At 37.0% G+C, this 16,134-nt stretch overlaps 1 protein-coding gene across 4 annotated transcripts in view; it reads right to left on the bottom strand.

The window, feature by feature from the left end:
- Positions 1-344: 344 nt before the first annotated feature.
- Positions 345-16,134, bottom strand: part of LOC110450416 (ABC transporter F family member 4-like) — a 28,938-nt gene continuing 13,148 nt past the window's right edge. For 2 of the 4 annotated variants that reach the window (XM_021497916.1, XM_021497914.1), the window contains exons 11-16: positions 15,300-15,635; positions 13,937-14,061; positions 10,395-11,338; positions 9,067-9,159; positions 6,818-6,873; positions 345-4,794 (exon numbers count right to left, since the gene is read on the bottom strand). In XM_021497916.1, coding sequence (XP_021353591.1) covers positions 4,565-4,794; positions 6,818-6,873; positions 9,067-9,159; positions 10,395-11,338; positions 13,937-14,061; positions 15,300-15,635 — 1,784 coding nt within the window. In that variant the 3' untranslated portion in view covers positions 345-4,564. The remainder of the gene's footprint in view (positions 4,795-6,817; positions 6,874-9,066; positions 9,160-10,394; positions 11,339-13,936; positions 14,062-15,299; positions 15,636-16,134) is intronic. The other 2 variants (XM_021497915.1, XM_021497917.1) reach the window with 2 other exon arrangements.

Below are 16,134 nucleotides of genomic sequence, written 5' to 3'. Positions count from 1 at the left end.
GTGGGGGGGGGCATAGTTCAACAGAAGAAGTCATGTAAAGCAATATAGACAATTTGCCCTCTTTTGGCCCCTGGGGGGTCAGCCCCACCATTTGTACAATTTTGAATCCCCACCACCTAGGGATGCTCCCAGTCAAATTTAGTTAAATTCCAATCAAGAAGAAGTTGCTTAAAGAAATTGTTGACGTACGGACAACGGACAGACGGACGGATGGATGACGGATGCCACGATATGACATAAGCTTCGGACCAGGTAAGCTTACAATATAGCATGGTGGTAGATAATAGTTGGATGCTTCTGTCAGTGAGACGAGAACGAATCATGAAAAATAAACAAAGCCAATCAATATTGTCATGTTTTAATAAACATCCATGCATTGTTGAAGCCTAGCTCCCCACTATATATACACACACAGGGTACAACAAATGTCCCCTCTTTTGCATGACAGCTGCAGACCCATGTGACCTTCTAATTAGTGTATCCCATCTCAACTCATTCACCCCCGAAGTTTCATGATGAACTTTTCCAACCATTGATTTGGAAGAGTTCAAATGTAGTTGTAGATAACCTGCCAAGGAGTGTAATTTCCAATGTCGATGAACACATTCTCTATGGGGACCATATATTGTAACTGGTATTCAGTTATTATAAGACGAGAACAAATATTCATCATTTGTCCATACAAATCAGTATTTCAGAAAGTGACATCGTTGTACTTTGTACAACTGAATAAATGCACATTAAATACCAAAAAAAAAAGAACCCCTTGGAGTCAGCTATTCAAATCATATTTACCTTACTTATCATCCTTTTCATATTTTTTTTATTTTTTCAATAGAAAACTTTATTTGAAAATTTGAAAATTACTTAGTCTTTTTGGAAATTGTTTTCGGTATACCAGAGAGATACAAGATACACATGAACAATTTTCTTTGATGATCTCAATTTAACTTTATTGAGACTGGAACAACTTTGGCAATCTGTGGAGAAAATATTCCCTCATAGCGAGCTCTCTGTTTTCAGAGTCGCATCCATTCATTCTACCCACCTCACCTGTCGTTGAATTTCAGTAAATGATTTTCAGAAAGTCCAAACTGTCATTAAATCAAGAAATTTCCAAAAGAACAATTCGTATATAAAAGTCAGGATCGACAGATAATGGAGACAACCAACTCAGGAAATTGAACACATTTCGAGCAAATAAATTCAAACACTGAATGAGTTTTGAGCATCAGAACAGACTCCAAGATTGAATAGATTTATAAGTACTTTCACCGAGGAATCGTAAAGATGCAGACTACCTAAAACAGCAGTGTCAATAGATGTACAAAATGATGATTTATATAACTATTGATAGAGGAATCAAAAAATAATAATGCTTGCAAATTTGTGAGAGCAACTATAACACATCTATTAGCCAATAATTTGCGTAAGTACCTATATATCATCTATGTCACTGAACCATAAAAAGTCGCTCTCAACTGCGGTCTTTTCCCCAAAAAAACTCGCTGTTAAATGCCTAAAGTTACCTCTAATAAAACCTGATCTGCAGAAACAATAACCATCTTATCTTTTTGCACACAAAGCCTTTCAGAGTTTGCATCACAGATTGGTTCTTGAAACACAAGTTCACCCCCGCCTGTGCCTTTCATCTGAAAAATTTCTACCGTACTGATATTAAGCACAGTGACATGGAAAGGTATAATTAAATCAGCAATGGAAAAAAAATATCATTAGAAAAACCTTACAATATACTATATAGACCGACCTTGTTCATCTTATAAACATTTTGGATTCAAGGAAACAAAATCTCAAGTACAAAATATTTTAGAATATTAAAACTGTAATAGATTTCTGAATGTATATACACCCATACGAAAACCCCAGGAAAGGTGAGGAGAGAGTTCTCTTTAATTTCCTAATTAGTTATCAGTTCTTGAAGAACAACATCTCAACTCCCGCTTTACTGCAGGGTGTTCAGATTGATAAGGAACTATAATATGGCAGTGGTGGGGTTTGACAGTACAAATATTCATGTTCAGTTCTCGGACTCAAACTCCTATCGATATAACATCAAAGCAAAATGATATAAAACACAGCTTACAATACAACAACAGATACCTCGGCAAGAGGCAAAAAAGGCTGCCATGGGGGGGGGGGTATGTTTATTGAATATAACATAAAAATTGTTCTTATGATATCATTTTAATGATTACGTATGTACAATGTTTAGAAGTTTAAAAACATTTTAACGGAAAAATAGGAGGCCCTATATGGTATTTTCTAGCCCAATTCTGTATTTCAAAATTATGATAAAAATCATAGTTTGTCAGAAAACAGACCTAGGTTTACATTAGCAGCTTGCATTTCTGAGCGCAACTGTAACACATGTATCAGCTGGTACTTTGCACCATTAGTATTCGGTGCAAAGGATCCAAGCTTGTGTTCGGATCCTTCGTGCCATTGTTTTTATCTATGTTGAAAAAAATACAAAATTGTTTCAACATGCTTTGACAAATACTCAGATCAGACAAGAACACAAAATGGCCAGTCAACTTGCATTTACTAACAAAAATATATATATATGTACATCAGAACAGAAAACCAGTGACAACTGTACCAGTCAAGTTTACTGTTACATATAGTAAACATTAAAAATATTGAAAACTTTCAGTTTTTAAAGTAGTTTCAAAATTCCATTATTGTTAAAGTAATCAAAATAGTTAACATCCATCACTTTCCTTTAGACATGTATCCACAACACGTAAATTAGTTTTTAAGATTTATTAGTTGTCCCATTTTTTTAAGTTTTCAGATCACACTAATAATCAATTTTAAACAATTTTCAGGCATTTTAACAATTGGTGAGAGCAGTTATCTAGACCTGATGACCTACCTTTGGCGAGGGTTTTGGGATTGTACTGTCACTAGACCTGATGACCTGCCTTGGGCGAAGGTTTTGGGATAGTACTGTCACTAGACCTGATGACCTACCTTGGGCGAGGGTTTTGGGATAGTACTGTCACTAGACCTATGACCTACCTTTGGGCGAGGGTTTTGGGATAGTACTGTCACTAGATCTGATTACCTACCTTTGGGCGAGGGTTTTGGGATAGTACTGTCACTAGACCTGATGACCTGCCTTGGGCAAGGGTTTTGGGATTGTACAGTCACTAGACCTGATGACCTACCTTGGGTGAGGGTTTTGGGATAGCACTGTCACTAGACAACCTTTGAGAAAACTGTTCTGATGTCAGTTTTCACATATCATTGATATAAAGGTGTCAGAATGTGTGATAAAAGATATCCTCTAGAACACAATAAACATACTCATACTCTCAAAATTAAATCCCAAACACTATCCACAAAACTATCCAGAAAGTTTTCACTTAATTAAACAGACATCATGATCATGGGACTTACAATTGCCAAATTTCAATATAAATTTCTCAAATTGGTAAAAAAAAAAGTGGACTTTTTTTTTATAAATTGGTAAAAAATAATATTTGAGGAACCTCTCATCAAGAAACCATTTACCATATTGTAGTTATTAAATGTTCATTGGAGCTAAACATTTTGCGTAGCAACTATTCATATTAAAGAGAATGTTACAGGTTTACTGACACAACACATCAACATTTTTTTCCATACAAATAAAACCTTACACAAAACCACAAGCTTTCAAAAATGAGCCTTGAACTTAAGATTTACAGCTGACCTGTTGTCTGCACTGTGATGACATGAATTCTAGAACAAGGCATGAATAAAATTAACTCCAAAACATTGAGAAATATTTCAATTCATTTTCTATATTATATTTTAGCATTTAGCAGGTTGTCTCCATTCCCATATTTTTAAAAGTAAATTGACAGACTCTTTCATATCTACAGTAAAACCTCTTTATAATGCCGATTATTTCCTCTGCCATCTCATTTATCCTCTGACACTGTTATTGTATATATAACAACAAATTCTTATAATGATAAAATTCCACAGGGAAAATAATAGCAATATATAACAGGGTTACAGTATGTCTGAGGGATGAGGAAATTCCTTTTTAATATATCTCGCTTCATGTGATTACAATGCCAAAATTATGTAGGACCAATACTGGCAATATAACAAGGTTTATCAGTACCTCAAACATATCAGGAAACCGCCACTTATTTTGATATTATGAACTGGAATAAACCCTTCAGATTATTCCAAAAGGCTTTTTAACACTTTAAAGTACAATTTTCCACCAAATGAGCACACATTCAAATCTTTACTTTCTCTCAATCTTCTAAATGGAGTGATAAAAACAAAAATTTGAAAAATACTGATTTCAATGATGGCAGTCTTTCATAATGTATACCTTACCACTGCCCGTAGTATGAATTAAACAAATATGTCCGAGTGATTGACAGTCTTTAATGGGATATTCATTTTTTATAACATTATATTTACAGGTATGAGAAAAAATGTCCACATATTCTTCCTTAAAAGTCATCTGATTTATAACCACACCAGTAGGTTTACAAAGTAAAAATCTGCTCAAAAACACGTCTCGGTTTTGAATTAATTAGGATTTTACTTTTTGGAATTTCTTATTTTTGATAAAACCTTTGGCGTCTTTGACAAGTTTACGGATATCTTCAGAATTGTCCGCGTCAAAATCTGAATCCGAGTCTTCGGGATTCGGTTCAGACTCCTCACTGTCCTCGGAGGAACGTACGTCATCAATAAAAGAATCCTGATAATCGTAAGTATTTGGAAGACCGTCGTCGTCATCCAGAGAACCCGTTCTTCTACCTAGAAATATATATATATTGAATAAGTGAATAATTAATAGAACCTTTCTCTACCTTTGAGGTAGGACAGAAACATCTCAACCAAAAGGGTAAGATTCCTAAATGACTTGCCCAAGGGCCGGACATTTAAGGATCTTAACCCCATGGTTGAGAATTTTTTGTTTTACTCCTAAAGTTGGGAATGATTATTTTTCTCCCATCTCAAATACAAGTGGAAATTTCATGAAATGCAGTCATTGATTTTATGATTTCCAGCAAGTCAGAGTTATCTTCCTGGTTCCATGATTTGCTATTGCTGACATGAAGTGACGTCACCCACCTGTTCAATTGGAATTCCCCTCTTTATAAAGGGTAAGACAGTAATATCTCCCATTTCCGTGTTTGTAAGATAGAACTGTCCAGGGTAAGAAAGGGGTGTAGGAAATTTCTATCTTACACCCAATTTCACCTTACGTGATGTCATAATAGCTGAACATTGACATGACATGACGTGATAATGTTTGCACACATGCGGTATGCTAAATCTGGCTGACTGATTCGTTTTCGTCTAAAATGCTCTGTGGCAAAAGTAATATTTTCAAAATGGTAGCCAGTTCAAACGCATCTTCATGGTTTCTGAGCTTATTCTGGTAGTTGAAATGAGAGAAAAATACTCTTTTCATGCCCAAGGGTGTAGGACAGGGAAATTCCACCCTCGGGATGAAAGAGTCTAATAATCTTTCCCTGACCAGAAGTCTGAATATCTCCGCTAATGGGGAAGAACAAATTATCTTGGAGAATGAAATTGAATTTCAAATAATAGTGACATACATATGATCTTTGACTCTTTGTTGAATACTCAACTCTACAAATCATATAACAAATTCAATAATTTAGAAAGAAAAATCTCATTTCCGTTTTCTTTATAAGTAACTCTTTGTAGTTTATTACTTATTATGTATCAACAGATATGTTGATATGCTCTTTGTTTTTCTCAAGCACAGTGCTCATCTCCACCCAGTTTTCATTATGAAATGTAAAGGCTCAGGATAGCACTACCACGTAGGCAATTGCCATTAGATACATTACCAAACTAAGAGGTGACCGAGAGGAAGTATGTTGCGACCCCTTATAGCTCCTGTTGTTCTCTTTCTCATTAACTTTGGTCTTTGAGGCTACATGTAATTCTTATCCTTATTCTAATTGGTTGATCCAATAATGATTATCAACCTCAATACGACCCACTGTCACAGTCAGACCAGTCTCTGGGATATCACTCCCCGTCTATATACTGTGATGAATTGAGCAAGTCTACTGGATCTTGACTATAAGCCTGCTTTAACCCTTTCACCACTGTAGACCATAATTGACTCAACCATATCAATGCATGGTAGAGTCTACTCAAGTTGCATAGGGGTGAACAGGTTAACCCTTTCACCACTGTAGACCATAATGGACTCATCCATATCAATGCATGGTAGAGGCTTCTCAAGTTACATAGGGGTGAAAGGGTAAACAATACATTTATTCCAAACAAGCAACATGCCTGCCTAGCTGGTTGGCTTTTTGGTGCTTGGTGGATAAGCATGAATCAAGCAGGACCCATATGAACAAGACATATAAGACTTGCTCAAGTCCAGAGACAAGAATATAATTATGTAGCCTTTAAAAACGGTTTATAACATGCAAATAAGATATTACTACAGCAGTACAAGTATATGTTCCAAATATGGAAATTCCAACACTGCAAATCTGAGGTTTAAAAAGGAAATTGAAAAAAAAAATACTTGCAGACAAGAGATTTATATTTTTTTTTTACACTTCTATATCTGTTAAATCAATTTTCATTACAATATAATGAAACCCAGGTAATGCCAAAATAAACAAAAACAAAATTCTTTTCTTTGCCCTACTACTGTACGAAAAAGTTGCCAACTTATTTATTTTATTGATATACAGTACATGACTGGAAAAATGTCTTCATCTAAAAGTGTAGTTGGGAAGGTGGGTGGGGGCGGGGGTACGTTGAAAACTACCGTACTCACTTTTTCTATTCAGTCCTGCCTTTTCTTTCATATTGTCCTTGTATTTAGCATATTTTCTAGAATGAATGAAAAAATAGAATTATTATTGAAGTATTGAAGTGAAACTTTTGTATGAATCATTTAAAGTAAATGGTCTCATCTTCCTGAAAAAAGTGATTTGTGTGAAAATTGTTTTGTTGCCCTAGTAACCACCCTACCTCCACCTATTATCCCAAAACTAATACACAAAAAAAAAAGTATTATATGGAAATCTTTTGTCCTATAAAGCTAAGTTAGCAACCTGTTAAATATGAACTAGTAGATTATCGGTTTACAAAAATTTTAATAACTCAAAATGCTTCAAACTTTTTAGTGTGAGGCACTTTACAATGCAGTGAATACTGGGCCACATTTGTGTTATGGTACCAGACGGTCGACGCTTAGGACCAGAGTTAATCTTTTACGAAATAAGCTCAGACCTTGTAATCTGATGTTTCTTTTTTAACCAGTCTTGGCAAAGACTTTTATGGCCTGCATTAACATTTGCATGTCTGTCAGGCTTTGTTCCTGAAATATCACATTTAGCCCTTTCACCCCTATGTAACTTTAGAAGACTCTACCATGCATTAATGTGGATGAGTCCATTATGGTCTACAGTGGTGAAAGGGTTAAATATGAAAAAATTGGAATAAAAATGTTGGTAAAACCAACACAATTATCTGGCACAGAGATCCAACGTCCTACATTTAAATATGTACAAAATGCTTTGTTTTCTCGCATAAACAAACAGGCCCCAGTATATCTGAATGTTTACATTTTCTCTCCAAAAATGCCCAATGTTAGGTACCTGACTATAGGGAGGTCAGCACAATTTCTAACTTTCCACTGGGTCCGGTGATAAACCCCATTCTAAACAGGAAATTATGAAATAACCTCCATTTTCCTATTAGTGAACGAGTTCTTCCCCAAGTTGAAAATTGTAAAAACGTGTCTAACAATCAATTCCACATTAACTAGTCAGGGTGTGCAGTATCCAGTGTTGTCCTAACATCAACAAGTCAGGGTGTGCCATATCCAGTGTTGTCCTAACATTAACTAGTCGGGGTGTGCCATATCCAGTGTTGTCCTAACATTAACTAGTCGGGTTGTGCAGTATCCAGTGTTGTTCTAACATTAACTAGTCAGGGTGTGCAGTATCCAGTGTTGTCTTAACATTAACTAGTCAGGGTGTGCAGTATCCAGTGTTGTCCTAACATAAACTAGTCAGGGTGTGCAGTATCCAGTGTTGTCCTAACATTTACTAGTCAGGGTGTGCCATATCCAGTGTTGTCCTAACATTAACTGGTCGGGGTGTGCCATATCCAGTGTTGTCCTAACATTAACTAGTTGGGGTGTGCCATATCCAGTGTTGTCCTAACATTAACTAGTCGGGGTGTGCCTTATCCAGTGTTGTCCTAACATTAACTGGTCGGGGTGTGCCATATCCAGTGTTGTCCAAACATAAACTAGTCGGGGTGTGCAGTATCCAGTGTTGTCCTAACATTAACTAGTCAGGGTATGCAGTATCCAGTGTTGTCCCAACATTAACTAGTCAGGTGTGCAGTATCCAGTGTTGTCCTAACATTAACTAGTCAGGGTGTGCAGTATCTAGTGTTGCCCCAACATTAACTAGTCAGGGTGTGCAGTATCCAGTGTTGTCCCAACATTAACTAGTCAGGGTGTGCAGTATCTAGTGTTGTCCCAACATTAACTAGTCAGGTGTGCAGTATCCAGGGTTGTCCTAACATTAACTAGTCAGGGTATGCATTATCCAGTGTTGTCCCAACATTAACTAGTCAGCGTGTGCAGTATCCAGTGTTGTCCTTACATTAACTAGTCAGGGAGTGCAGTATCCAGTGTTTTCCTAACATTAACTAGTCAGGGTGTGCACTATCCAGTGTTGTCCTAACATTAACTAGTCGGGGTGTGCAGTATCCAGTGCTGTCCTAACATTAACTAGTCAGGGTGTGCAGTATCCAGTGTTGTCCTAATCTATGCTCCAAAATGCCACAACTTCACCAGAATCATGATCACTTTTTATCTTATTGTTCGGACAACATGACCACTTATAGGTAAATCCCTATTTCAAGTGTAAGCATCTCTTCTGGGATTAAAAAACAACTTACCATCACTTCAAAAAACGTCTTCGTTTCATTATATCTATATATTTGACTTGAAATGTGTCATTATGTGTCAGCTGTTTCCAGCAGAGTGGGGTGGGGGATACCTACTTGGCCAACATATCATCAGACATTTCACTGTCCTCCTCGTCAAACGTATCGTCTCCAGGGTGGCAGAAGTCGGTGAAGTGAGCAGGATTTTTTCTAACAAGTAAAATCAACCAAGAACAGTTATCAAGTCAACCTTGTACAAAGTAGAATTGACATCGCTAGTGTGGTTCTATACCCGATAGGTACCATGTTACTTGCCATAGCTCATCCTCGATATCCAGGGGTTACGCTCACTTTTGCTCTCTACACCCCTGGAATATGTCATACCTGTCCTCGGAGGATTACAAAGGAGAGACGCACGACTTTAAAGCCTGTCAAATTTTACTGTTACATGACCGCAATATTCTTTTAACTCATTCACCCCTGAAATTTCATAATGAACTATTCCAACCTTTGAATTGGAAGAGTTTAAATTTTTCTTCAGGGGTGAATGAGTTAAAGTACATAAAAGGATCGCACTAGTCTTGTCTCATCAACAAGGTGGCGCACACTGAGCCTTCCATTTTGCTATGACATATTCCAGGGGTGTAGAGAGGAAAGTGAGCGTAACCCCTGGATATCGAGGATGGCAATAGCTAGAATCCCATAGAAATGGATGTGTCGCCTGCACTCTCCTGGCAGTTATGTTAATTTTCAGATTTGGGTCAAAATAAATAAATGTATGGATATCTGATAACATAGACAGGTGCAGGTGTTGCAAGAAATTCAATTACAAAACATCTAACAACAGTTATTGCAAAAAAACATTGTTACTTTTCACAAAATCCTAGATGAGTTTTGGTGGCCATGTTAATTTCAAAACTAGTTGAAAATCTAATTTTAGTGGGTTATTGATACCATAGATATGTGAGGAAAATTTCATGAAAATGACATTCCTTCAGTAGTTATTGCACAGTAACCATCTCAGGTGCTGAAATCTTACATAGCCACCGGTGGCCATATTGCATCTGACTAAAAATCAAATTTGCTTTTTTTATTATCTATTTCATGAAAATCACACTATTCGGTCTAGAGTTGTTGCGTGGAAACCACCTCAGGGGCTGAAATTCAAGATGCCATCTGGCAGCCAAATTGAATTTCAGATCCAGGTCAAAATTGAGAACGTTTCATGAAAATGAAATGATTCTTTCAAGAGTTATTACAAAGAAACTATCCCAGATGCTGAAATCCAAAATGGCCATTGGCAGCCATATACATTTTCAGATTGGTGTCAAAATCAAACTAAGAGTTAGTAATTGATACTATAAACATTTGTGTTAAGTTTCATGAAAATTCTTTAAAAGACCTTTGAGTAGAGTGTTTCATTTTGCTATAAGAACATACACTACCTGTAACATTTCTTTCCAAACATGCATTTCTTCCTCTTTTTCACTTTTGGAGCACCGTCGTCATCATCATCACTGTCTTTACTTTTCTTTGCTTCTGGCTTTGGTTTTGCTGCTGCCTTTGAAGTTTTCTTCTTTTCCTCTGCCTCCTCCTCCTCCTCAGATTCATCGCTATCCTCATCTTTTCCTTTTTTCTGGGGTTTTCGTGCCTTTGGCTTTTCCTCCTCTGATTCATCGCTATCCTCATCTTTTCCTTTTTTCTGGGGGTTTCGTGCCTTTGGCTTTTTCTCCTCAGATTCATCGCTATCCTCATCTTTTCCTTTATTCTGAGGTTTTCGTGCCTTTGTCTTTTCCTCCTCAGATTCATTGCTATCCTCATCTTTTCCTTTTTCCTGGGGTTTTCGTGCCTTTGGCTTTTCCTCCTCAGATTCATCGCTATCCACATCTTTTCCTTTTTTCTGAAGTTTTCGTGCCTTCAGCTTTTCCTCCTCAGATTCATCGCTATCCTCATCTTTTCTTTTTTTCTGAGGTTTTCGTGCCTTTGGCTTTTCCTCCTCAGATTCATCGCTATCCTCATCTTTTCCTTTTTTCTGAGGTTTTCGTGCCTTTGGCTTTTCGTTCTCAGATTCATCCTCTTCACTCTCGCTCTCATTCTTCTTCTTTTTCGGTCGTCCCCTTTTTGTTTTGTAATCCTCCTCAGAATCCTCGTCTTCCTCACTACTTTTTTTTTTTCGCTGTCCACCGCCTCGTCGTGATGACGGTCTAGGTTTATATTCCTCATCCGAATCCTCATCAATGTCTTTGAACTTCCTAGTTGCAGCAGCACTTGCTCGTCGCTTACTGACACGTGGAACATAACTTTCATCAGATTCACTGTCAGAACCCCGCTTCTGACGTCCTCTCTTACGACCTGGTTTTTTCTTTTGCCCTTTATCTTGATATCTTGCCTGAATTAAAAAAAAACACCACAATCAGTTTATAAAACCAGGAAAACCTGAATATCAAACCTGAGCCAGATATGTCCTGTAATCTTAAGTAACAGCAGTAACGAAAAAAATTGTTTAAGGACAGACAATGGACAAAGGTTGATTTGAACAGCCAAATATGTAATGATGGTGAGCTAAACCCAACCCCAACACTTCTAACACCCTTGATGATTATGAGAAACAAGAGGCCCAAGGGCCTTAGCGGTCACCTGAGTTATATTATAGATACTGGTAGCTTTATTTTATTGTTTGGATGTGATGTGGAAATCAGCATGTAAACTAAGTGAAATACAATACTTGTCATGTCATCAAAGGATAAGAATGTGAAAATATTGTAAATGTTCCCTTTGGGGCCCCGGCCTAGCCCCTGGGTAATGGGGGCAGGAATCCCAATTTTACAATGTAATACCCTCATTCACCAAAGGTGATTCTGACTAAGTTTGAGTAATTTTCTGCTGAAAATGGATAAAATATACCCAAAAGTGTTATTTCCTTATATAAACTATGGTAAACTTTACCCCTTCCCCAAGAAAGAACAGATAGCTGGGGGGTCCTGAAATTTACGATTTAAATAAAGCCCCTGATGATTTTCTTTCCATGCAGAGAAAATGAATGTAGTACCTTTGAGTCTGGAGGAGAACATTTTGGAAATATTGGTTAATATTCCCTTTGGGGCCCTGCCCTGGCCCCTAGGGTTGGGGTAAGAATTTCAATTTTACAATTTGAAACCATCTTCCTCCAAGGATAATTCTCACAAAGTAAAAATAATTTCCTACAGAAAGTTGTCAAAATATACCCAAAAGTGTTATTTCCCTATACAAACTGTAGTAAACTTTACCCCCTCCCTAAGGGAGAACGGATATCTCGGGATTTCCTACAGAAAGTTGTCAAAATATACCCAAAAGTGTAATTTCCCTATATAAACTTTAGTAAACTTTACCCCCTCCCCAAGGGAGAACGGATAACTCGGGGGTCCTGAAATTTACAATTTAAGTAAAGCCCCTGATGTTTTCTTTCCATGCAGAGAAAATGACTGTAGTAACACTAAGTCAGGAGAAAAAGATTTTTGAAATATTGGTTAATTTTCCCTTTGGGGCCCCACCCCGGTCCCAGGGGTTGGGGTAGGAATCCCAATTTTACAATTTTGTAGCCTCATCTACCAAAGATGATTCTGACCAAGTTTTAAAAAAATCCATCCACAGGTTCTTGAGAAGAAGTTGAAAATGTAAAAAAAATTACGGACGACGACGGACTGAAAGCGATGAGAATAAGTCACTTGAGTAAAGCTCAGGTGACCTAAAAACTATATGGTAACATTTTGAACCATTTATTTTCCTATAATGAAAACACTTTTTGGATATCTTAAGTAAAATTACTACATAAAACAGAAACCTGTATTGCTTTCAACCTTAACAACTGACAGACAAAACATGGATTCAATTCACACTAATGAATCCTTATAGTCTCACATATGAATAAAGGAAAAACAAGCAAAATCGTGGAATTTATATCCCCCGCTTGCATGACATATTGTAGGTTAACATTAATGAGGTTAGGTTTAAATATGTGAGTATCGTGCTGTTGAGACATAATGAAAAGCTTAAAACTTGAAGAAAAAAACCAACCCCTATACCTCATTGATTGTCTGTAAATATGCACAAATCACATTGATTGGCAAACTTAGCATGAGTCGGATGTGCATACGTAATTTGGTTGAATCATCTGAACAATATCTACAGCAATTATCACACCAAAAACAAAGAGTGGCCAAGATGGGTGGAAAGACAGAGGAACACAAACATTGCTATCAAGTTTGAAGGAATTTGGCTAATATTTGCTAGAGTTATTACCGGTAAGCAGAAACTGCAGATAATGACATATTTCGTTAGTCAAGGGGCCATAACTCTGCCAAATGGAGTCGGATTAAAGTGGTTACTAACTTGGCTGAGCCCTTAAGGCATATAACCCTGTGATCAAGTGTGAAGAAAATCAGTTTACATTTGTTGTAGTTATTGCACAGAAACGAAACGCAGATAATAATGACGTTTTTGTTATGCAAGGGGCCATAACTCTTCCAAATGGGGTCTGATTAAAGTCGTCATCGAACTTGGCTGAGCCCTTAAGGCATTTAACCCTGTGATCAAGTTTGAAGAAAATCGGTTAATATTTGTTGTAGTTATTGCACGGAAACGAAGCGTGACAGATAGACAGACGGACAAACCCAAATTAATATCCCCCGTTTCGGTGAATGTGGGGGATAAAAACACCTACCAGTACTTTAACCATGACTTGTGTTGAAAATCATTACTCTAAAACAATATATAAACATATCATGAAGAACATCCAAATTATGCTTTGGTGGGTATTTCTTTACATACATTGTAATATACAAGGAAGAGGGGGGATATTGTTAAAACCAAAGCTGGAGCCTAGATTATTCGCTTTAAAACTTATTTTGATTGTATATTATGTAAATGATATGGTAATACAGCCTGCTGTACAAGGAAAGTGCCTAGATTCTCTTTATTGTACATCAACCAAAATTACAGAAGTATTTACTTTTCGATTTGATGCCTCCCAGTCGCTACCCGAGTCATCCTCTTCTAGCACAAAGTCACTGTCCTTCTCATCCGACACGTCCTCATCCTCGTCTGAAAGGTCATCCGGCGCAACAAACTCATCTACTGCAATAAAAGGACAAAGAAATGGCCCAATGGGCCTGTACTGCGCACCAGGTATAACTCAAACATAGTTAATTATCTGCATGGTATACCTAGGAGGCCTACATGGCAGTGACCTGCAGTGATATCCTGCTGATACACAAGTAACCTTCTGAGTGTGTTATACGGAGGTGTATTCATCATAAGGATGTTTTCAGCGGGCCAGTTGATTATACGTGTACTTCAAACAAACCATTTGGAGCAGCTGCTTTATTTCCCCACCACTCCCATCTCAACCTCCCCCCTACCACCAATGAAAATCAGTAGTAATTAAATAAATAGGCCTTAATGACTCTGAAAATGGTCAAGAAACAAGAAAATCTGAAAAGATCAACTGTAATCCATAATTTAGAAACTGAGTGAATTTGTCCACATCAGGAACTCAACATTTTCCCTTTATATCAATTTGGAACAGACAACAACAAAAGTTCCGCGAAGAGGTACATGATACGCCCTCCGGATGTTGCATGAGCAATTTGCCACAAAGGGCCATAACTGCATAAATAACCGACAAATAATTTTGGTTATCGAAATTGTTTGAGCTTTCTTGGCAATGAACCTTCCAATCAAGTTTGAAATTAATCCATTCAAAATTACTGAAGTTATTGAGCGGACACTGTTTCAGAAATTCTACAAAGGACCATAACTCCGTAAATTACTGGCAAATAATTTTGGTTATTGAACTTGTTCGAGCTTTCATGGCAAAGAACCTTCCTACTAAGTTTGAAATTAATCCATTCAAAATTACTGAAGTTATTGAGCGGAAACTAATGTGAGCAGACATTTCTTTTTTTTCTTTTCAGAGATTTGTGCCTTTCAATTAGGAGAATTCTGCTGCATTCACACCAAAGTTAAAAATAATTGTACATTCTTACATTAGCACACAACATAGACTCTCAGAAGAATAATCTAGCATGAGTTTAAACATCTCACTGATTGATCTTTATTACCTATGACATAATCACACATAACTACATAAGGAATATTTTAATTCTCTACTATTCTTTTCAAACCTGCATGAATCATTTGTTGAAATCAAATGTTTTAAAAAATAAACACTGGCTGTAGCATATCATGGTACATATTTAAGCAACTCGGCTTAATACCATCATAGATGTTCAGAACATGCATTTCAATGATTTGATACAGCTACCTAGCCAGTATTCTGGTATCCATGTACTGGTGACAATCCTATGACATACCATAGCTCCCCCTCTTTGTTGCTGCGGACCTTGCTGGCCGACTAGTGGAAGGTGTATTCCAGTCCCGCACTCGTCTTACTCGTTTAAATGGCTTTTTCTTTACTTCTTCTTCCTCCTCAGATTCATCCTTCCTCTTTGATTTCTTTGGCGACTCCTCTTCAGACATTTCATCCTCAGATGAGGATTCTTTCTGTTTCTTTGCTCGTTTAGACGGAGATTTGACTGCAGGTTTTTTCCCTCTTCCTCTACCAGTATTTTTAGGTTTATATTCCTCCTCCTCCTCCTCCTCATCTTCTTCATCATCGTCCTCGTCTTTTTTCCTCTTTCTTTGAGTAGCTAAACAGAATTTGAAGTATAAGTATACATTTGGTCTTCCAACCATATGATCAAAGTGTTTCCAAGCCAGAATGTCTATGGGATATATGATGTTTACATTTGACACTAGGGCTGTCCTAATATATCCGAAAACAGGTATATCGCAATACACGGATATATCGTATTGTACCACAATACAGAAAGGAATTATTGCTGTATCGCAATTTCTTTAAATGCTTATTTTTTATGTATTTCATTCTGCTTGGTGTTTTAACTTTGCAAATTACTACAAATTCCAACAGATATGCCAATTAGCATAAAGTCGGCTTTTAATAGTTCAAATTTTGTAATTGATGGCTGGTTTGACAAAAATCTTAAATCTATGTGATCCATATTATATATGATTAAGTAACATTCTGACAACAACATATTATAAAATCGAGCACATCTTTCCTATGACAATATATTGGGATACGTATCGCAATATATTCATTCTGTATTGCAATATATCGTGATACAC

The sequence above is a fragment of the Mizuhopecten yessoensis genome, unplaced genomic scaffold, assembly GCF_002113885.1.
Source record: "Mizuhopecten yessoensis strain PY_sf001 unplaced genomic scaffold, ASM211388v2 scaffold5229, whole genome shotgun sequence".
In the NCBI taxonomy this organism is placed as follows: domain Eukaryota; kingdom Metazoa; phylum Mollusca; class Bivalvia; order Pectinida; family Pectinidae; genus Mizuhopecten; species Mizuhopecten yessoensis.
The sequence above is the reverse complement of the archived record's forward strand: the minus strand, read 5'-3'. Positions and strand labels throughout refer to the sequence as shown.